The 23,149-nt window shown below is 41.5% G+C and overlaps 1 protein-coding gene across 5 annotated transcripts in view; it reads left to right on the plus strand.

Annotated features, from left to right (window-relative positions):
* Window positions 1–19,237, plus strand: part of MGAT4A (alpha-1,3-mannosyl-glycoprotein 4-beta-N-acetylglucosaminyltransferase A) — a 95,826-nt gene extending 76,589 nt beyond the window's left edge. For 2 of the 5 annotated variants that reach the window (XM_036302211.1, XM_036302212.1), the window contains exons 10-16: window positions 479–609; window positions 5,895–6,002; window positions 6,125–6,318; window positions 10,033–10,111; window positions 10,797–10,863; window positions 17,460–17,572; window positions 17,699–17,789. In XM_036302211.1, coding sequence (XP_036158104.1) covers window positions 479–609; window positions 5,895–6,002; window positions 6,125–6,318; window positions 10,033–10,111; window positions 10,797–10,863; window positions 17,460–17,572; window positions 17,699–17,725 — 719 coding nt within the window. In that variant the 3' untranslated portion in view covers window positions 17,726–17,789. Of the gene's footprint in view, window positions 1–478; window positions 610–5,894; window positions 6,003–6,124; window positions 6,319–10,032; window positions 10,112–10,796; window positions 10,864–17,245; window positions 17,272–17,459; window positions 17,573–17,698 lie in introns of those variants that run through there. The other 3 variants (XM_036302215.1, XM_036302213.1, XM_036302214.1) reach the window with 3 other exon arrangements.
* Window positions 19,238–23,149: the final 3,912 nt, after the last annotated feature.

Consider the following 23,149-nt stretch of genomic DNA (forward strand, 5'->3'; position numbering starts at 1 on the left):
CTCTGTAATTGAAACTGTGTTGCCATCAGGCAGGAGAGGCTCCCATCACCACCGCTGTACTGGCAGCCTTCTATAATTGCAACATTGTTGCATCCGGAGCTCGGAGCTGAGCCGTGGCAGGGGGGAACCTTGGCTTCCTCCATCACTGGAGCAAGCAAGCCTCATGTTCGCTTCAGCTGCGTGGCTGCTGGCTGCCATCTTTGTTGGCATTTAATTTGCATATCCTGCTGATTAGCCAATGGGAAGCATAGTGGAGGTATGGTTAATTACCATGTTTGTCTATTATTAGATAGGATGATAGCTCCATGTTGACCCAAAGCAAGTTTGTTGTGATAAGACAAGTGGGGACATTATTCATAATGACTCATAGTTGAAAGAGCACCATGAGTTAGTTTATTTGTTGTGTAGGTTTCTCTGATGTACGCCGTATGCATGCTTGGCTTCTTTATTACTGCCATTGACTGGAATATCTTTTCAGGTAAAATGTTTCAAGCGCCAGACCTCACTCTGATTGTGGAATTCATATTTATGTTCTATAAGGAGAAGCCCATTGATTGGCTCTTGGACCACATTCTTTGGGTGAAAGTCTGCAACCCTGAAAAAGATGCAGTAAGTTAACTTCCTATGAGGTGGAAGAAGCTTCTTTTCTATATTTCATGAAAGTGACTTTTAGGGAGCTAGATTTTATGAATGAACAGTTAAATAGGTGTTTTCACTTAACATTTTGAGTGCTTGCCTTCTTTCTTGAACTGACAAAAGTTTCAGTAATAGAGTGACTTTTAAATAGTAGCTGGAAAATCCTATGACTAAGTTAAGTCCACCTTTCAGTTCTGATCAGTGTGTCTCGTGTCTTTAGGCTCTGCTGTCTCATTGCTGTTGGCTGCAGGTGTGGATCATATCTGTCCTCTGTGGGCTATTTAAATTTTCTTCAGATTCTCTGTCAGCTTTCTTTTTTCAAATACTTTGGGGACAATATCAGACTCCTACACACCTGGAAATAAGGAATAACATAGAAGTGATATTTTACACCAAAATAATGGCAGGTCACAAAAGTACCTTTCAGTTTATTACTTGGAAGAAACCAGTGTTCACACTCACATGCTGACCTTTTTGGTGGTGATAAGTGAACGATGACTTTTTTTTTTAAATTTTTTTTAAAAATATATTTTATTGATTTTTTACAGAATAAGGGAGAGGGATAGAGAGTCAGAAACATCGATGAGAGAGATCAATCAGCTGCCTCCTGCACGCCCCCCACTGGGGATGTGCCCGTAACCAAGGTACATGCCCTTGACCGGAATCGAACCCGGGACCCTTCAGTCCGCAGGCCGACGCTCTATCCACTGAGCCAAACTGGTTCGGCTGAACGATGACTTTTGCTTTGATTATTCAAACATCAAGTTACTTCCTTAGAAATCTTATTGCAAAAATTAATTTGATGTTTTGTCCAATTTGAATTGTACCTCTGAAAAAGCAAATTTTTATTCAGTGTAAGCATAAATAAAATATGGGTGTACATTCTCAAAAATGAATAAGTAAATTGTGACATGTAATGACACGAACTATTTATTAAAAGCATATATTATATGGTTGACTTAATATTCATTCTAACAAATAGGCATTTAATTTAATTTGATTTTATGACCTTATCTTTTCTAGAATAGTTTTATCATGCTATCTTCCAATGCACTTTTAGAACATTATCTTCTGTAGCTATCACTGCATTCATTCCATGATGTAAGGCCTTCCCTGTGTTTTCTTCGTGAATTACAGGAATTTTTATTATAGGATAAAAAGTTTAACGCCATTTTTTCACTCCTAAAATTGCTTGCATTTATTTGGTTCTGTGCAGTTTAATCTAATATGTGGCTAGGTTCTAAAGTAAGCCCTTGAGGTTAAAATTTCTGATAGTAAAAATTAAAACGAAAACCCTTTAAATCACCGGTGCATTAAGTCCACAGCCCTTTGGCCATTGTATCTATTCTTTCACTCCTTGGCCACATTTCTCTGTGGTCCGTACTTCTTCAGTTGCTTCCGCTAGACGTCAGAGAAGCTGCCACACATACTTGCTGGTATCTGGAATGGCCTCTTTGGTGTGGTCTGGGAAACTCTTCAAAGCAGTCTCACATTTTTTCCAAAGGTTTATTGACCGGCTCTGACTTTTCCAGCCCACGTGTGTCCATTGGCTGTTGGCTCAGCCTCAGGCCCTGTTGGTTCTTCTCGACCCCCTTTGTTCTTTCCCTTCCGTCTCCCTCTCCTTCCACTTGAGTAGTTGAATTTGTGTGAATAAAATATACTCCTTTACTTCTGTTCTAGTGTTAGGAATAATGTTCACCTCTTGTGTAAATTCAGTAAGCCAGTCAATGTGGAAAGGTTGGTGAATTTTGAAATATATTTGGTGTTACAATTCACACCTCTTACTCATAATGCAATTTATGATGGAATTTTTTGTGTGTATCACAAATATGAGGAACAGTGGTTCCCCCCAAAATCAGGCCTTTTAATACCCAGTAAATTATTGGAGGTCTTTCAAAGTGGAAATGTTTTATAAATGTCTTTTTTAACATGTTTTTGACCTAAAACTTATAAAGTCATTGAAAATGACGAGTTAATGAAAGCATGACCAGCTGGCTGTGGCTGACTTGAAGCTCCAAACTAAGACCCATCGAGAGCCATGCTGGCATCGAGCGTCTCGCACTCTGATCAGTTTGACGTCGGGTTGATCTGAAGTCTAAGCTCCGAGGCACTTTGAGTTGAAACATAGATGTCCTTAACTGTGCTGGGATAGATGTATCGGTGTCACTTTTCATATCGTTTACTTGCTTATAGTCAAGTTACTGCCTTACATTTTCAAATTGCTTTCATGCAACCAAATGTCCCTTTAATTATGTGCAAATTCTTAATTATATTACCTTCTTGTATATTTTGTCTATTTGACCCAAACCTTTAGTTTATAGTTTGTGCATTTTAATATTTTTGCTTTTTAGAAATTTATTAATAATCCAGATTTGTCATTTATATGTCTTTTTCGTTTCTTTTTTTAAAAAAATCTATTGTTGAGATTATTATAGATGCTCTCTCTCTTCTGGAACCCCCATAATTTGGTTCCCACCCCACCCCAGGCCCTCTCCACCCTATTGTCTGTGTCCATAGGTACTGCATACATGCATATAAGATCTTTGTCTAATCTCTTCCTGCACCCCCCACACCCCCTTCCCTCTGAGAATCGTCAGTCTGTTCCATGCCCCTGAGTCTATTCCATTCACCAATTTATTCTGTTCATCAGATTCATTGTTCATTTGATTTTTAGATTCACTTGTTGATAGGTATGTATTCGTTGTCACTTTGTTCATAATTTTTTATCTTTACCTTTTTCTTTTTCTTCCTCTTCTTAAAGGATACCCTTCAGCATTTCATATAATACTGGTTTGGTGGTGATGAACTCCTTTAGCTTTTTCTTGTCAGTGAAGCTCTTTATCTGACCTTCAATTCTAAATGACAGCTTTGCTGGGTAGAGTATTCTTGGTTGTAGGTTCTTGCTATTCTTCACTTTGAATATTTCTTGCCACTCCCTTCTGGCCTGCATAGTTTCTGTTGAGAAATCAGCTGACAGTCGTATGGATACTCCCTTGTAGGTAACTAGTCTTTCTCTTGCTGCTTTTAAGATTCTCTCTTTGTCTTTTGCCCTTGGCATTTTAATTATGATGTGTCTTGGTGTGGCCCTCTTTGGATTCCTCTTGTTTGGGGTTCTCTGCACTTCCTGGACTTGTAAGTCTATTTCTTTCACCAGGTAGGGGAAGTTTTTTGTCATTATTTCTTCAAATAGGTTTTCAAAATCTTGCTCTCTCTCTTCTTCTGGCACCCCCATAATTTGGATGTTGGTATGCTTGAAGTTGTCCCAGAAGCTCCTTACACTATCTTCATATTTTTGGATTCTTTTTTATTTTCGCTCTTCTGGTTGGGTGTTTTTTGCTTTCTCGTATTTCAAATCATTGACTTGATTCTTGGGATCCTCTAGTTTGCTGTTGGATCTCTGTATATTATTCTTTATTTCAGTCAGTGTATGTTTAATTTCTGACTGGTCCTTTTCCATTTTTTTGGCATTCTCACTAAGATCCTTGAAGGCCTCACTAAGTTCCTTGGAGGTTTCTAGAAGATTCTTGAGTAACCTTATAACTGTGGTTTTGAACTCTATATCCAGTAGTTTGCTTTCTTTCATTTCTTTCATTTGTAACATGTTTCTTTGTCTCTGCATTTTGACTGCTTCCCTGTGTTTGTTTCTATGTATTGGGTAGAGCTGCTATGTCTCCTTGAGTTGATAGAGTGGCCTTGTGTGGTAGTTGTCCTATAAAGCCCAGTGGCTCAGCCTGCCCATTCACCTGAGGTGGACACTCTTGGTGCATCCCTTTGTGGGCTGTGTGCACAGTTTCGTTGTAGTTGAGCCTTGATCACTGGGAGGAATTGACCTCCAGGCCAATTGGCTGTGGGAACCAGCTGCGACTACAGTGGGAGAGCTGCTGTGCAGGAGACACCTATGGAGCAGGACTTCAGTGGGGCTTTGGTGCTCACTGAGTCTGCCACTTGAGTGTGTTGCTTATGGATGTGAAGAGTTGTAATCTGGTGTGGTCTCACACTTACCACTGGGTACACTGGCTCTTGGATCTCCAAGGAGGTGCAAAGTCAGCCATTGCCTGGGGCCACCCAGCAGGAGCTACAGAGAGATCTGTAGATTCCTCCTCTTTTTATCGGGTTTGGAAGTGAAGCAAGGCAGGCTGGTGCTGGTGCGGGGCTTGGCCTTTCATTGATAGCTTTGGGGCTCCCTGACCCAGCTGCAGCTTGTTTGATAGGTTTTAGGCTGAGAAAGGACAGGCCATTCATATTCAAAAGCTGTTGTGCAAAGCTTGGGTGGGGTTGTAAATTGGGTGGGGTGGGGTTTCAGGGAATCTCCAGGGTGGAGCAAACAGAAATGGCTGCCAGTCAGCCCTGCATCAGGAGGTCCCAGCAGAGGAACAGTGACCACTGTGAGCACCTCCATCTGGAAGAAAGCTGCCCTGAGGTCCTGCCCCGATGCCAGACAGTCTAGTTTCTCCCCGTATGTGTCTGGGTCCCCCAGAGCTTCACCTGGCACTGGAGCTCAGAGCAAGCAGGAGCTTGTGAATTCAGTTTGCGGTGCTGGCCTTTTAAGAGGAGCAGTTGGGTCTCCAGCAGCCTGTGTGTCACTCAGCCCCAATCCGCACTGGTTTTTACAGTTTGTAGTTCTTACTGCCTATAAGGACTTCTTTCCCCAGCTCTGGGACCCTGGGCTGGGGGTCTGGTGTGGGGCTTTCTCCTCCAGGCAGCCTCCAAAGAGGTGATCTCCCTCCCAATTAAAACAGCAGCACACCCGGGTGCTGGACCAGCCCGTTCCGAGCCTCCGCACCTCCTACCAGTCTCTATGCGCTTTCTTCTTTACCTCTCTAGTTGTAGTACTTCCACTCGGCCAGCTTTCCTGTGGTTCCGGGTGATAGTTGTTCTGTATTTTAGTTGTAATTTTGATGTGGTTATGGGAAGCAGCAAGTACAGGCGTTTACCTATGCCGCCATCTTGGTTCTTCTCTGTGAATTTTAATATTAAAAGTCAAGTCTATATTGACATAGTGTGAGAAATGGTTGAAATTAAATCCTAACTCTTCCCTTAGATGTGGCTATTTTAAATTTTTGCATATTGTCTGTTTATCAAATAGGCAGTGATTCTATTAATGCCTCAGTGAGCAACCTAAAATATGTGATTTATAATTATGAGATGGAGTTGGATTTTCTTTTCAATATTTACCTAAAGCACTCCTCGGTTTTCAGATGAGGACAAGATTTCACTTCATAATGTAACACTAACATGATTTTTCCCCTAATATTTAGAAACATTGTGATAGACAGAAAGCAAATCTACGAATTCGTTTCAGACCTTCCCTCTTTCAGCACGTTGGTCTGCATTCTTCACTAACAGGAAAACTTCAGAAACTTACGGTTGGTGATTTCATTTGATTTTTCTCATGAACGTACGATTTGTTATTCAGTGCATTATCATTGTTCTTCCTCTTAAGTATAAGCTATGGGTTGTTTTAATTGCATATGTGTTCTCCTCCTAGGATAAAGATTACATGAAACCATTACTTCTTAAAATCCATGTAAACCCACCTGCAGAAGTATCTACTTCTCTGAAGGTCTACCAAGGACACACACTGGAGAAAACATATATGGGGGAGGATTTCTTCTGGGCTATCACTCCGACAGCGGGAGACTACATCTTGTTTAAATTTGATAAGCCGGTCAATGTGGAAAGGTTGGTGATGATTGAAATGTGTTTGGTCTTACAGTTCAGACATCTTTTACAATGTGATTTGTGATGGAAGTGTTTTGTGTATAACAGATGTGAGGAGACAGTGGGTCCCAAGTGTTGGGTTATAAAATACATTTCCCACAAGTTGGTAATAAAATGGGTTTGTTGTTTTCAGATAAAATGGCAGCATTTAGCATATTTGATAAATTCTCTTGGTATTTCTGAACATGTATCTCGTATAATTTTTTCATACTTTTAAGTAGCACTGTGCTGCAAAATCTCAAATTTGTTTTCACATCCTTATCCTGGAATATCTCCTAAGATATGAGTTGGTTAGGCAGCGAATTGGTTGAAATGACAAGTCTAACAGACTATGCCTATTTCTAATCAATGGCTTTGCCAATGCTGGATTCCTTTTAGTATATCATGGAGGAATTCACAGCCCTTTCTGTGTTCTAACCTTATGCCCGCTGTACAGAGTGTAGGGCTCGTTCTCTCTGTGTCTTACTTCGCAGTCATGGGTCCTTCAGACTTGGCTCAGTCTTGGTTGTGTTGCCCAGACTGTCTGTAGCATTACTTACATGGGATCCCCAGAAAAGAATATAATTCTCTAGTCTCTGGTTTATTATGTTAGGCATTTTCATGAGAGGTCCATTTGGTTTTTAGAATATGCCAAAAGTCATTTGGAATAATTCAGTTTTAAGGTGGACAAAAACAGTGCATAGCTATAATGTAATGTTTTAAATTTTCTTTTCTTACTCTAAACTGATTCTAAAGAGGAATTTAAGTGTAAAAATATTTTAAGCAATGGAAATAGTACTGGGAAAATATAAAAAATACTTTAAAATTATATTTTGCACTTATATGAGTGTGTAATATTTGTTATTTAATGCTCATTTCTACTAGATAGTGGTAATCTGCACTTGAGGTATCATTTGCCACATTTAAAGAGTCATCACAGAATTAGAAACAACTTCACCTTCTTGATAAACAAGAATAACCTCAAGCTGTGTCTATTGGTTTATTTTTAGCAAATGAAAATAATTCCATTGAAGAGCTGCCTGAAAGCTCATATATTAGAGATCAAATTTCTTAACAACAAAAACGTTTACAGTTAACCTTGGTGAAGTAGTATTTACATGCTCCTACTGACGATGCTTTTCTAGTAGAAACTCATGTATGAATTTTCTGTCTTAGGACAGACAAAAAAACAATGACTTTTTCATTTTCACAATAACATATGCTACCAGGGGAAAAAAGTAGAAGTTGTGTTTATCAATGCAGACATGAAGTATAAGGAAAAATATTTTCTAGCGATATAGCATGATGTGTGTTCATTATACAAAACTTTAAATGTATGAAGAATAAGGGAAAAATCAAAACTCAAGGACACCATGTGACCATATTGGCACCTTTTTGTTTCTTGATAATTCTGTATACTTTATACTTTGAGACCATGATGTATATGTAATTTTTTATACCTTATATTTTCAAGTATACTCATACATGATTCATAGACATTTCAATGGCTGCATAGTACCCCATCGCATGGCTCAGTCATCATTTACTCATTCTAATGCTAAACGCTTTTTCAGTGGTATTGAGTTTTTCACTATAGGTAGTTGCACAGCGAACACCTCTGAATCAGTCTGCCTAAACTCCAGATATATCCATGGGCTCTATTTTTTGATTTTTAGATTTTTTAAAATCGGTTTTTAGAGAGAGAGGAAGGGACGGGGAGAGAGAGAGAAACATTGATGTGAGAGTTGAACATCAATCGGCTGCCTCCTGCAGGCCGGAGCCCACAGCCTGGGCATGTGCTCTGCCTGGGAGTGGAACCAGGGGCCCTTCCGTGCACAGGATGTCACCCAACCAACCGAGCCACACCAGCTACTGCTGGGCTGTATTTTTCCTTTTTCCTTTTTTTTTTTGAGTGGCTTCCCAGCCATATTTTCGCATCTATAGCTGAGATATTGAATGATCCATCCTATATAATAAAAGGGTAATATGCAAATTGACCCTAACGGCAAAATGACCAGAACGACCGCTGGACCGGACACTATGAGGTGCGCTGACCACCTCTTGGTCCCTTCCCCCGGCCATCAGGCAATGGTGAACGGGTAACCGGGGGCGGGTGGTGGCGGGGGGCAGGGCCGGCTGTGGGCAGCTGGGGAAGATGGCCCTGATCGCAGGCCAGGCCTAGGGACCGTACCCACGCGTGAATTTCGTGCGCTGGGCCTCTGTGGGAAACAATATCCCACAGCAAAGATGCCTTAAAAAGAAGTGTCTCGGCAAAAATGCTGGAAGTGATTTTTGGTGTAGCTTAGAAGGAGCTTCTTATTAGGGCCCCCTGACCCGTGTAACATTTGAAAATCAATACCTTATCATAGGTGATCTCCGCCCACAAATATCATACTGTAACTATGTCAGAACCACATTGTAACTATTATTTGCTGAATATTCAATGTGTAAAATACTTTTTGTCAGTTCTTGTAAACTTCTTGGTACAGTCATGTGTGGGTGGGAATATCTGAACTGTATGTATAGATAAAACTCAGGCTCGATTCCCGTCAAGAGCACAGACCTCGGTTGCAGGCTCAATCCCCCAGCTCTGGTTGGGGTGCATGCAGGAGGCAACCAATCGATTTGTCTCTCTCACATCGATGTTTCTCTCTCTTTCTCTCTCTCTCTCTCTTTCTCTCTCTCTCTCCCCACTTCATCTACTCTCTCTAAAAATCAGTGGGGAAAAAATATCCCTGGGTGAAGATTAACAGGAACAAAACCCAAAAAAACAACTCAGACGCAGAAAGCTAATGCAACTTGCTAAGGTGAAAATTCTAGTAAATGAGACACCAGGACTTGGATGTAGGTGTTTTGACGATTAAGCTGAAATTAATAACCACTTCACTTAAACTTAAGCTTTAGGTTTAGATTAGCTATGCTTTGTTTGCCCAGTGTGGTTTCCACCTCCTCCACATACCTACCCCCACACACTAGTTTTCAGAGTATCAGATATAAGAACATTATACTCTGACCCAGAGAGTGTTTGACTTTCGTACGTCATGTGATTAGTCATTATTCAAATATTTGTTAACACTGACAAATGGAATTACTCAGTTACTTGGAATTGGTTACCTTATTTTTACTCTACCAATACTGAGATAATTTGTCTTGGATAAAACTAGTCTTTGAGTCCCGGCTGGGTAGCTCAGAGGTCAGAGCGTCGTCCCAATGTGCCAACGTTGCAGGCTCCATTGGGCACACACAGGGATCCACAATGAATGCATAAGTAGGTGGAACAACAGATCGATGTTCCTCTCTCTCTCCCTTCCTCTCTCTTTCTAAAAAAACCCCAAGAAACTAGTCTTTGAACTTGCCACAACTCGTGGCTGTCCTAGTGAGCATTTTCTGATAAAAGACACAGTATTATAATGTGACTTTAATTATTCTGTCCCGAGGTTTATATATATAAAGCAGTATAAACAGCTATATAAAACTGTCGTCACTTTTTAATCTGTTAAGTACATTAAGCAGCAAACATGTGCCTGCACTCCAATTTCTAAGTTCCCTATAACTACTCAGAACATAATGTGCAGTTACCACAAGCTCTGATGTGCCAGCTCGTGCAGAATGCTTCCTCTGAGGGAAGGCTGCCTTCCTGAATCTCTGTGAAGTCTTGTCTGACTTGCATTTGTACTTTGATTTTTGTATTTCCAGTTATTTGTTCCATAGTGGCAACCAAGAACATCCAGGAGATATTCTGCTAAACACTTCTGTGGAAGTTTTGCCTTTTAAGGTAGGACTATTTTTTCCCCTTAATTTTCCTTAAGAACTGACACCAATAGACTTGGTTTGAGGCTGTTCTTGTTTATGAGATTAAAGTTCTCATTAGTGCAGAACCTCAATGGTGAGTAATACTAATTTTTTAAAAAATATAGAACACCTAGTATCTTGTCCCATTTGCCTTATTTATAGAATGACCCTTTATTTTGTTTCCCATTGGAAAGTACTTGGAAGTCTGTACAGGAAAATAAACAAACCATTCTTTAACTTTAATATTTACCTGCTGTTTGTATCCAGTCCCCAAATACCATGTGGTTTTAATGCTTGTTGATGACTACAGAAAGTTAATGTACTGGTCTCTAAGAAATGCTTAAATTTCTTTCAGGTTAACACACAGCTCTTGTGCATTTTTTTTTAATAGAAAATAGTGTTCTATTAAATTGATTTGAATTTAAAATTATTTGAAATTTAAGTTTCCTAATCACTAACATATTATATACAGATTCAGGATGATGGTTAGAAAAAGAACTCTTGTATTCATAAACCTTTTAAGGTTTAAGACTGAAATGACACTTTGTGTTTTTAGAGAAAGCTGTGCCACAAATGCTGCTGTTACATTTATTAAGATATAGTAATAACTTAGCTTTTTTTTAAATAGAAGAAATTATTCATAAAATAATGTTTTTGTTCTATTTTAGAGTGAAGGTTTGGAAATAAGCAAAGAAACCAAAGACAAACGATTAGAAGATGGCTATTTCAGAATAGGTAATATCTACTCTAAACTTGTAAAAAAATTGTTCTTTATTTCAAACTTACTCCTAAAGTAAATTTTTAAAAATCCTCACCTGAGAATATGTTTATTGATTTTTTTTAGAGAGAGGAAGGGAGGGAGGGAAACATGGATGTGAGAGAGAAATATTGATCGATTGCCTCCTGTACATGACTTGACAGGGGATTGAACCCACAACCTAGGTATGTGCCCTGACTGGGAATCAAACCTGCAACCCTTTGATGTACAGGATGATGCTCCAACTAGCTGAGCCACCCGGCCAGAGCTCCTAAAGTAATTTTAAATGCTTTCAAATGTTCAACAGCTTTAGGATTACAGTTACCAATCCACTCCAAGTTTTATTTGTTCTTGCGTTTTATTATCTTGACCCAAATGGATTTGAGATCGAAGGTTCCCTTACCGGTCCCTCCACCTGCTGTTTCATTGTTGACATTCACTCGTAGATACGCTGCCTTCTGCAGGCTCGCTGCATGAGCACGTCTCCTCTCCTGGTCTCGGCAACACCCATGTGCCAGAATCCATGCCTTTCGCCCCGACCCCATCTTGGGCTTAGATCTGTATTGACACCCACTCACATAGCCACCTACTCTGAGCATCTGTGATGCGGACTTTGTTGGTCACCATGCTTTCTGTTGTCACAATTCCTGCGGTTGCCTGAGCCCAACCTGGGAGACACCCTGAATACCACCGCCCTTTCCTGCCTATTAGTTAAATGTGTCCACCTGGGACGTGCTCTGGGTTCTGGGCCACTGCGGTGGAGCCCGTGTCCCTTTGGCTTTGCACAGAGCCACTGCAGTTACGTTTTTAAATGTCGATACTGTAATTATGTTAACCTGGGTAAAACGGAATGACTTCCAAAGGGCAGACTCCTTCGTTCCCACCTAGCTTCACTTGTTCCTGCCCTTTATTCTTTATGGCTCCAGTCCCAGGACTGGCATTCCTCTCATGTCCCTGCTCCTACATGCGGCCCTCTCCCCCATTTCCCCACCCCCACCTGGCCTCCACCCCCAACCGGCCCCCACCCCCACCCGGTCCCCTCTCCCCCATTTCCCCACCCCCACCCGGCCCCCACCCCCACCCGGTCCCCTCTCCCCCATTTCCCCACCCCCACCCGGCCCCCACCCCCACCCGCCTCTGGGCTTCACCACACTGTTGTCTGTGTCCACTGGCTCTGCAAATATGTCCTTTGGCTTAATTTCTGGCTGTATTTCCTCCTGAAATGGTCAGTTGATATTTCTCCTTCTAGTGAATGCTTTCTCATCGTTCATTAGCCAGTTTAGCTGCTCCTCTTCTCACCACGCCGTGTCCCGTGCTGTGTAAGCGCCCAGTCGTGTGCTCACCAGGGGGAGGGAGGGCGCTGTCTCTCACATAGCGCCTGTCACCTGGCAGGTGTCCCCTCGGCGATGGCTGTGTATGTCCTTTTACTTACATGAATGCTTGTCTTCGTGGTGGGCAAAGGGAGTGCTGGTGACTTGGTGTTGTGGGCACACAAGACAGTAAGGGCGGTGGCATTCAGGGTGTCTCCCAAGGTGAGGCACCTGCAACCAGATGATTGTGACGACAGAAGGTCTGGTGGCTCCTGCTCTCCAGAGTGGTTTTACATTTGGTGAGTTTCACTCAGTTTTTGCTACAAGGCTTGTGCGCTAATTCCGATGAATTTCTGTGCAGTTTGGGTGTACAGGTGAGTTTATTTTCATATGTGGGTTATATCTTAGTGCACCTCTAGAAAAACACGTAAAATTACAGAGTATACACGACATTTATTAACCCTCTTACCTGCCAGCTGTTTAATCTCGAGAATGTTGTGATCTGGATTATGAAAGTGGCAGCGGAAATAGATGCATCTGTATTAAGTGTCTTTGCAGTCATTTGAAAATAAAAGCATCTCAAACATCAACACATCCGTATATAGAAGCAGAAGAGAACTTAGGAATCATCAAACCGAGGGCAGTGTCACAAAGCAGCATCCGAAACACAGAGCCATGACTGCCTTCAGCTGAGCCTGAAGGCCCTGCTCCTTGGGAGTCTGCTTTAGGGGGATGGCGTGCAAAGGCCGTCGCCCCCTTCTCCCTTGTAGAACCACCACAACTGGTGAAAATTACTTTTAAAAAAATACAGCAAACGGAGAAACATTTACTCATGAAAACCTGAATCTCGGTAAGAACATTAGGAGTCCTCACCCACTCAGTTACCACACTGCCCCAGTCAGAGAGCTGAGAGCGGGCAGCTCTGCTCCCTGCGGTGCAGCCCGGAGCACTGGCCTCCTGCCCCCAGCGCCCCCTCTGGGGCGGGCATCTCACAGGAAGGGCAGGCGCCAGCTTCTGTCCTTCACCAGCCCTCACTCATAGGGCAGAAGCCCGTCCCTGGCACCGCAGGGCGAGATTTACCCCATTGCCCCACCCCAGCTCACTCGCCACAGCACCGAGAGGGAAGCCAAGAAAATGAAGGGCCCTGCTCCACGCCCTGTGCCCGGCGAAGAGCGGCTGTCCCTGCAGGGCAGGAGGCTGCGGGCCCTCCACAGGTTCCTGCGCAGTGGGCCGGGCCCTCTCCAGGGGGAGGCGGGCCGGGAGAACAGCTCTGCAGCTCTCTCCCAAGGGCACTGACTGGTGTGAAGCAGAGCTTGGTGAAGCTCAGGGGTGAGGGCACGGTGGGAGGCGACTGGCATTTGGTGGAAAGCAGTCGAGGGGAGACGGTAGCTACATTCCGGCTCAACTGTAGCCTGTCCAGAGGTTGACAGAACCAGGGAAAGAGCTGGCTGGGAAGAGCCGTGGGTGGATGAAGCCACAAAGACTGGCCCACAAAGGGGACGCATTTTATTGGATCCGACTGTGCAGCAGTTTATGCCTGAAGGCAAGTCAGAGAACTGCTGGTTGAAGGTGGCATGACAGCGAAGGACAGTCGGAAAGAAATGCTGGACTGATCAGTAAGGTGGAGGAGGCAGAGAGCCTTTCACAGGCGGGGAGGACTGGACCGTGTCAGGGTGGCAGGAGGTCTGCGCAGTGCCAGGATTTTAGGATTCTAGTCACTGCAGTAATTTCCTCTTTCTTTCCTGTCTTTTAACACTTACCTACTGGACCACTGGGTTAAAATAATACATGCACATGGTACAGTTACAAATTTAAAAGGGTAAACTTAAGTCTCATTCCCTCTTCCGGCCCCACCTACCCAGTGTTTCCCAGAGGCAATTCCTATAAGGATTTGTCCTATTCATAAATTAAAATATGTGAGCATATTCTTTAAAAACAGTCACGCACAAATACTGACATACTGTACAACCTTATACTGCGTCTTGTTTTTTCACTGGACAAAATATATATGCATATGGAAGGTGAACATTTTTTTAAATTATAAGTATTTCAGATGTACAAAAAGATGTAAATATAGTATAATGAATATCTGTGTATCCAGCCTAAGGTTTTTCCAGTTCAGTTGTTCTTCCCTGAAATCTTCTTTCTCCTCTACCCTTGGGCAGCTACTGTACTGAATGCTGTGGCTACCATTTCCATGTGCACTTTACTGCATGTGTATAATATACCCCCAAACAGTGCAGTGCTTTTATTGTTTTTAAATTTGATAGAGGTTGCATCATTCTGTAGTCTATAGCTGTTTTCTCTCACCACGTGAGAGTTACCCATGTGGATGTGTGCATCTGTGGCTCATTCATTTTCACTGCTGTATAGAGTCTCCTGTTTAGCATAAAGTTTGTTTCCATCTTTTTGCCATTATAAACAATGCTGATTTGAGCACTTATGCACATGTATGAGAGTTTCTCTACGATACATACTTAGGGATGGCAGTAAGTCTTCACCTGCTTTATCTTCATTCTTCATTCTTTTAATTGGCTGCCTAGTATTCCTTCATATTAGCATATCATAATTTACTTAGCCAGTCTAGTGCTGCTGGCCTAGATTGTTGCAGCTTTTGCACATGTGAGAACATATCTGTAGAATAAAATTGCTGGGCAAAAGTGTGTTAATGAGGCCAGTTATATCATTTGATAATTATTTTTCTACTTAAATGAGCTCATCAGGTGACAGTATCAGATATCACATTAGTTAAAATGTTTTAAGTTTCACAGTATTTTCCAGCCCTGAATTCTGCCTGACTTACTAGTCAGTAATACTTCCTTGTATGCCCTATCCCAGTCCAGCCCCCAGTATGGACATACTTTTATAAAATAAAGGTATTAATTTTTAATAAAACCATTAATCTGGAAGCATTCAAGCTTAATATTTCTCATACAAGTGAATACGAGCCTTGTCTGGTATGGATTTCAGTTTGATTATATCTTGTCTTACTAGGAACCGATTGTAAGACTCTGGAGCAGATGCAAAATGTAACACCACAGGGTTCAGCTCACTGCAGCCCAGATCTGGCCCTCTGGCCTGTATTTGAATGGACCGTGAGCTAATAATGTTTTTAAAATTCTTTTTTGTTTATTTTCATTTTTAAATGGTTAAAAAAACAAAAACAATATCATTTTGTAAAACTTAGAAAAGTTCAAATTCCAGCCCATAAACGAGGTCCTGTTGGAACAGCCACGCTCATTGCACTTGCACTTGTGTGGTCTGTGCTGTCAGGCTGAGCAGCAGCTGAGGGAGCAGCTGTGCAGGCCAGGCTGCCGTCATGGCTTCCATTGCTGCCTGGCGCCCTGCAGTGGCGATGGTGGCTTCTACCGTGGCAGTGTTGCGAGTGCCACACACACCACTGCCGTGTGACATTAGGAAGTAACTCCAGCGCTTACCACCATGTCAGCACAAAAGACGGCTCTGCGTGCTTTTTACCGCAGTGGGATGTGGATTATTTCAGAGTTCGGAGGCAGTGTGGTTATTACGTAGTGACGCAGTAGCTGTGCTGAAGGATACATCTCCGTACCAAGCCCTCACGACACTATCCCCAGCTCACAGGAAAGCAATGGCCAGAAAATTAGAAAGTAAAATGGAATATTTCATCACAGCAGAATTTCTTCCCCAGAATAAAACATTCAGATGAGGCTGTATCCAAAGTGAATTTCAAAGTGGCTCACGTGTTAGGCAACCAAGTAAAACACATTTACCAACCGCGAGTTACTTAATCACACTTATTCACTCTCAGGGACTTCGCCATCATCCGCTCTGTGCATTTTTGTCAGAAACGGACTGAGCATCCCGTGCCCCACCACAGCAGTTCTGGGGGCATGGCAGGGATTATACCTGTAATCTTGAGCTCAGGATCAAGACTTTTCCATGAGAGAACTGCCTCCACCACTATTACCTCTTTGAAAGTTAATTTTTGCTGCAGGTTTGATATTTCTTAATGAATCCAGCCTTAAACTACAAGACAAACCAGTGCTTATATGCAAAACTTATATTGTAGTCAAGTCACTGACGACAACATTATTTGAAGTACAGGTAATAGCAGGCTACTTGAGGAGCTTCCATACGTCACTTTCATTGAAAGTAATGATACAAGGCAAATATAAAAGAAGAATGTAGTAGAATTTCATACATCCTTTCCAAGTGATATGTGCTCCATTAAAATCATGTGCTTGTGGATTAATGTCAGTATTTGGCTGTTGTGAAAGGAAATATTCAGGATGAAGTATATAAAATTTTACCAATCCATATTAACATATGGCCCCTTGCAATTGATTTTTAATGATAAGGAATACTGACTTTGAATTCTAGTTAATTGAAATGTTATCACCCAAAAACGAATTATATTCTCCTTAGTACCACCTGTATTAGAAAAGAAAATTTTACTCCGTTGTTGTTACATCTTGAATTTCATCAGTAAACATTTTGTGGATATTTGTTTTCTTTCCATATATGTACCTACATGGTATCTTCAGTTTCCCTCTTGACCAAAATATTGACTGCCTGCCTTTATAGAAAAAGTTTGCCAATCCCTGGCTTAGAGAAATGTGGCTCAGAACAAACCATTTCCTGCCACTTTTCAATAGCATTTTTTGGCTTTGTTTTAAAAATAATATTATTCCTCATGGCAAGAAAAATGGAATACAAATAACTTCATAGAATTTCTTGGTCTTTATCCTTGTGGGAGAGCTTTTCCAGCTTATCATCTATAATGGTTTCATATTGTAATTTCTGGAGAAGGTATTACTTCTTAATGCCTTTTAGATGTGACCTTAGGAAGAATACACATAGATTGAACCCCTGCTCAAGGCCAGCCATTGTATGTATGTCTATTTGAAGCATTGAAATTGGTTGTTATTGCCTTAACTCTCAAAGTGGTTAGACCAAGGGATGGTAGTCTATTTTGGTGAGGTTTGAGTAAGTCACATTTTGCTAAAAACCTGTGTGTTAAAATCTGTTGATGCCAAAATGTATTTTTGTTTTGTTTTTAATTTACAATAAGAAAACATATAGCTCTGCCTCTTCAGATGGATTGCTTCTACGTCATGAAAAATTTTAAAGTTGAATAAAAATAGGAAGAAGGAAAAAATGCCCCTGTGCCCTGTGTGAAGACTCCACTAGAAATCTTGTGGTGTTTTCTTTCCTGCTTCACATCAGTGAAATGTGACGAGTGCCTGTTCCAGCCTCCCCAACAAGTGTTGATTTTTATTTTGAAGGGAAATTTGAGAACGGTGTTGCAGAAGGAATGGTGGATCCCAGCCTAAACCCCATTGCAGCCTTTCGACTTTCAGTTATTCAGAATTCTGCTGTTTGGGCCATTCTCAATGAGGTAAGGCAGTACATCAGTGAAATAGCTTCGCCTACATTTTTTTTATCATTTTGATTTCATATTTAAGATCTTTTTGGAAATGAAAATTAATTGCCTCATTGTACTCTTCACAATTTTGTATTTCAGATTCATATTAAAAAAGTCACCAACTGATCATCTCCTAAGAGACCAATACATTTTTTTCTGTATGTTTGTTGATTAAAGATAGTGAACCATGTACTTTTTTTTTTTACTTGAACACTACCTCTTGTGAATCTACTGTAGATGGTTGTCATTTCCACTCGGCAAGTGACTCTCCCACGGATAATATATTCATTCAAACCTAAGCTGTCCTCCAGTTTTAACTTGACTCAAACATTTTACAGCTACGACAGCCTGTTAATGACTTGTACTACTTAGGTATTATACTAATACATAAGAGTTGTACATATTGTTACATTCCTTAAATTTGAGAAAAAATGTTAAATTTTATGAAGGGGGTACTTTTGAGATTCATTTATTTTACTATTATAGACCCTCTTTTATAGATTATCAGGGATTATATATAAATATATAAATATACATAAAATGTTATGGAGTTAATTTATTAGAAACACTTAAGAAGTACATATTTTTGTGCAGTAAATTTTTGAATCGATACTTTTTTTGAAAACCAATTACCTTGCTTTTTTAAGTTTTCTGTATTTTCCTTCGGAAAAGCAAACATAAGTTAATGCCATTTTTCAAATGCACTGCCATTTCCGAGTGATTCTAGATTGATTTCCTAACAGAAGTACTTTTTGACAGTAGCCCCCCGCCCCACCTTACCTGCAGTTTGGCTTTCCACGGTTTCAGTTACCCTTAGTCAACTGTGGTCCAAAAATATTAAATGAAAAGTTCCAGAAATAAACAATTCGTAAGTGTTAAATGTGCGCCGTTCTGAGGGGTGCGATGAAATCTCACGCCGGCCCTCTCCGGCCCACCTGGGACGTGAGTTACCCTTTGTCCAGTTTCTGCACCTCACTTCATGTCGCCACGCAGGCATTGTATCATCTTGCCTCACGTGAGTACAGTACAATAAGATACTGAGTTGGACCACATTCACATAACTTTCCTTACGGTATGTTGTTATAATTGTTCTTTTATTAGTTATTTTCAGCCTCCTCCTGCGCCTGATTTATAAATGTTATCATAGGTGCGTATGCACAGGAAAAAACATAGTGTATATAGGGCTTGGTACTAGTCGTGGTTTCAGACATCCACTGGGGGTCTTGGAACATGTCCCCTATGGATGAGGGGGGGACTACTGTAATTGCTGATCTTGAGCAAAAGGTTTTCAAAGTTTGTCATTCCTTAAAGCCAAGGTTTTTAAACCAATGTCCTTTTTGAGGCTTATTTTACTATATTGTGTATGGTGTATAGCCGCAAAAAAAATCAGTCTGATAAATTTTAATGTACAGGGATGATGCCTTCAACCCAAATTACCATGGATTTAGCTCATTATATTTCCTCTGATGTGTAAGATGAACTCTTTTTGATTTTGTCTTTATTCTGTGAGTTAGATGCATTATCTCTTTTCTTGTTGATCCTTATATATCTGCACTCATGAGTTTTGACAAAATGTTTTCTAGATAATGCTATTGTGTGTCATAACTGGTTTAATATTAAAGAAAAACAAAATTGTGATATTGGTTTTTGATGAAAGGTATTGTAGCAGTTGTATGTTTTTCCAAAATGATGTTTCCTATTGTATTAGAACTTATAAGTAAATTCATATCTAAAGTGTATTATTCATAAACATGCAGTTCCAAATTCTGAAACATACTATAACAAAAATAGTCCTAGCTTTAGCAATCAGTGATCTTTACAAAAGTATTTTACTTTTAACATTTTCTGAATTATCAACATCAGTTCCCGACCAGTAGGTGGCAGCTGTTGGGGACGGATCCTGAGCTTTCAGAGGAGTCACTGGCGGGCTTGGGCGCGGGCGCTGCCCAGAGCCTGCAGGAGCGCGCCTGGTCCCCAGTGAGCTGCGCAGTTCTGAAGTGGCGAAGGCTGGGAAGCACTGGTAGAGTAGTTCCCATTGCTTCGTATTGGAATAATGTTTAGTTACTTTTCTCTATTAAAAAGCCATGTTGCCCATGATTTTTATGTCAAACTACAGTTAAAAATTTTTTGTGACTTCTACTTTTTCATTTAAAAAATTTTACTATTGATTTTCTATAGGCAGATTTCATTTGAAAATACCGTTTCATTATAAATTTGGCACTAGCTTAACATAATTACTGCTATAACAGATTATCGGGAGGTGAAAATCTAGAGGTAAGTTTCGAAGTCCCTCGTTCCCTGCTGCCTAAGAAGCCATCTCTGATTGCAGGGAAGAAGCCTCTAAAGACCCCGAGGGGACAGTTATTGTCGCCCCTGCCATTCCGGGGCGTCAGCCTTCAGACAGAGCCTTTTCCTGCTCACTTTCCTCCAGGATTAGCTCACCCCTCCTGCTCCTTAGAACACTCCCAGACAAATCCTGTCCATCTTTCACGGCCTCTCTGGTGCACCCTCCCCATCAATCGGTTTCCAGTGCCTGGCACGGGGCAGGTGCGCAGGCAGTGTCTGGATGAGGGACCCGCTCTTTCAGCCCCTTCTTTCTCAACTCCCCTCACCTCCTGTCCTTGCCACACATTTACGTACACTCAGCTCTGGAGTTTTTGATGTTTATGGGGCGTGCTTATGTGTGTGCATGTTTCTCTGACCAAATTCAAGCTCCTGAGGGCAAACCTGAAACTCGCACTTCTTACCTGGGCTCTGCTGCAGCCGGTGCTCCTGGTCTCATTTATTTCAAATATGTGTTTATTGATTTCAGAGGAAGGGAGAGGCAGGGAGGGAGAAACATCAGTGATGAGAGAATCATTGATCGGCTGCCTCCTGCATGCTCCACACTGGGGATCGAGCCCACAACCCAGGCATGTGCCCTGACCAGAATTGAACCGTGACCACCTGGTTCATAGGTCAGCGCTCAACCGCTAAGCCGTGCCTGCTGGGCCTGTCTCATTTTTAGTTGCTCTCTCCTTCCCCGAGCTCTACACTAGTCAGTCAGAAGCAGCCATGCTTTCCTCGAGCAGGAAGTGATAGCGGCAGTCCGAAGAGTTGTGTTAGTGAGTGAGGGGTTGGGACAAATCAGGCGAAGAGCCCTGGAACGGAGAGTCAATTACTGACCTTGCGAGGACACTGAACCACTTTCAGTGAGTGGGGAGCATCAGATGGGAGAGCACCGACATCAAGAAGGCATGGACCTGGCACCTGGTGTGTGTTTCACTGAACTGGTCACACTCTGGAGCTGTGCTGTCCCAGATAGTGGCTACTAGACCCGTGGTGGTTCTTTAAGTCAACATCCATTCGGCTCCCCCCTTACTCTAGCTACAGGGACATGCTCCAGAGCCACCTGGGGCAGGTGGCCACGGGGTGGGCAGCACAGGCCCCGAACATTTCCTTCACTACAGAAGCTTCTGTTGCCAGCACTGTGTTGAGCTCCCTAATAGGAACATTGTAGAAACCAGAATAATGAGTTTTGTTAATTAGGTTAAAAGTAGACACAGAATATATCACAGTGCAAATGATTATTTTGGATAAGAAGGGGTCGAGGACCTATTTCTAGCATTCTAAGAGCAAAGATTTCTGTGTTCTTTGACCTACTTCTCAATGTTCTTTACAGCATGCCCTGTACCATACTCTGTAGACAAAAAGAGCAATGGTGTGAAGCCGTGAGATTAAAAGCTTTGGGAGAAGTGAATGCAATGGGTTATTTAGCACACAGACACGTCTATTACAGACAAGTACATGTATATTAACTCAACCATTGGCGATGTCTTTGAACAAAGGTGTGGCTTTTCAAAGCAATGGTTGCACCATTAAGTAATCAGGTGTCATTATTAATCACATTATTTATCATGAGAGCCTTTTAAGCAGTTTTCTCAGGCTAATAGCAGAAGTTAAGAGATTCAAAACAGGAGGAGGCAGCATTTGCTGGCTTAAGATGGAAGCCACATAAGGAGAAATGCAGATGGCCTTAAGCTGAGAGGCCTCAGCTGACAGCCCAGGCAAAGGGGCCTGCATGGCCCCAGGCACCGAACACAGCCAACACCTGACCAGGTGGGCAGGCGGGTTCTCCTCTGCCTTACGACACCTTGATTCCAGCCTGAGACCGAGCAGAACACTCAGTCCAGCTGCCTGGACTTCTGTGAGATGAGCAATGAGCTTCCAAATTTGTGATGATGTGTTATGTAGCAATGAATGATGAATACGGTATTTAAAAGGTGAGGAGGGGAAATCTTCCTACAGATTCCCTCTAGTTTGGTGGTGTTTTCGGCAAATGCATGAGTGAAATCTTCCTAGGAAATCCTACTCCTGGGCTTCATCGGGGATTTCTATGCCAGAGATCTATCTTCACTGGAAATTTGTTGACAAAAACTTGTAGCATCTTAGTAGTGCGTCTAAAGCAGTGGTTCTTAACCTGTGGGTCAAACGACCCTTTCACAGGGGTCGCCTAAATACATCCTGCATATCAGATATTTACATTACGATTCATAACAGTAGCAAAATCACAGTTATGAAGTAGCAACGACAATAATTTTATGGTTGGGTGTCACCACAACATGAACTGTATTAAAAGGTCGTGGCATTAGGAAGGTTGAGAACCACTGTTCTAAAGGAACTGCTAGGAGTAGGAATCCAACAGTGTATAAGGAATCTTTCTCCTAGAAAAAGTATTACCTTACGCCGATTTAGTCTGCTCTGAGCCTGTCAGTATATTGTTTAAGAATGATGAACAGTGGTATTTTAAATAAGATACTAAATTAGGAGGAAAGATCCTTCTGCCTTTATGTAGAGACCATATGATCAATCTACTTTGTACTGGAGTACTTTTTTTTTAAACCAAAACTTATTGTCTAAGCACAGATCAAATCCTATAGTGCCAACCAAATTTTTGTACTTGGCAGATATTTTCCAAAATATCTCTGCTTCCAAGCTATTAATCGCTAGTCAAGTTTTTTATTTTGGTTTGTCCATTAATTGTGCTTATTTTTAGTATAATGCTATACTTACCCTTGATGTAAGTAAAATAAAACTAAAGGGGAAAAAATGAGGCGCTAACACTGACAGAGGTCAGAAATTGGGATCATAAACGTATCTTATGTTTTGAGGGAACTTACATATCACATCTTTCTTTTATAGAAAACTTTTCCAAACTGTGTAGCAGTATTGTAGTGTAAAAGTTTGTTGTAAATTTTAATCTTAACAGATACATGCCATAACCAGTATGCTTGCTTTAATGCATGTGGGTGTACAATACTGACAAGACTATTACCACAGTGTATTTTTTTAAAAAGAGGATTTGTTACTATGTCCCTATCATCAATATCCATATATAAGCCCTTCTCACCGGAAACAGTCCCCTCACCAGTGTGGGCACTAAGTCACTTTCAAAGGGACGGGCAAGAACAACCTGGCACTCCCCAGTGCATTTGAGTTCAGAATTTATATGACACCATTCAAGACAATAAACTGTTGAATGGACTGTACTTTGTGCTGTTATTCCCAGTG

Source organism: Myotis myotis, unplaced genomic scaffold, assembly GCF_014108235.1.
Source record: "Myotis myotis isolate mMyoMyo1 unplaced genomic scaffold, mMyoMyo1.p scaffold_m19_p_30, whole genome shotgun sequence".
Classification (NCBI taxonomy): domain Eukaryota; kingdom Metazoa; phylum Chordata; class Mammalia; order Chiroptera; family Vespertilionidae; genus Myotis; species Myotis myotis.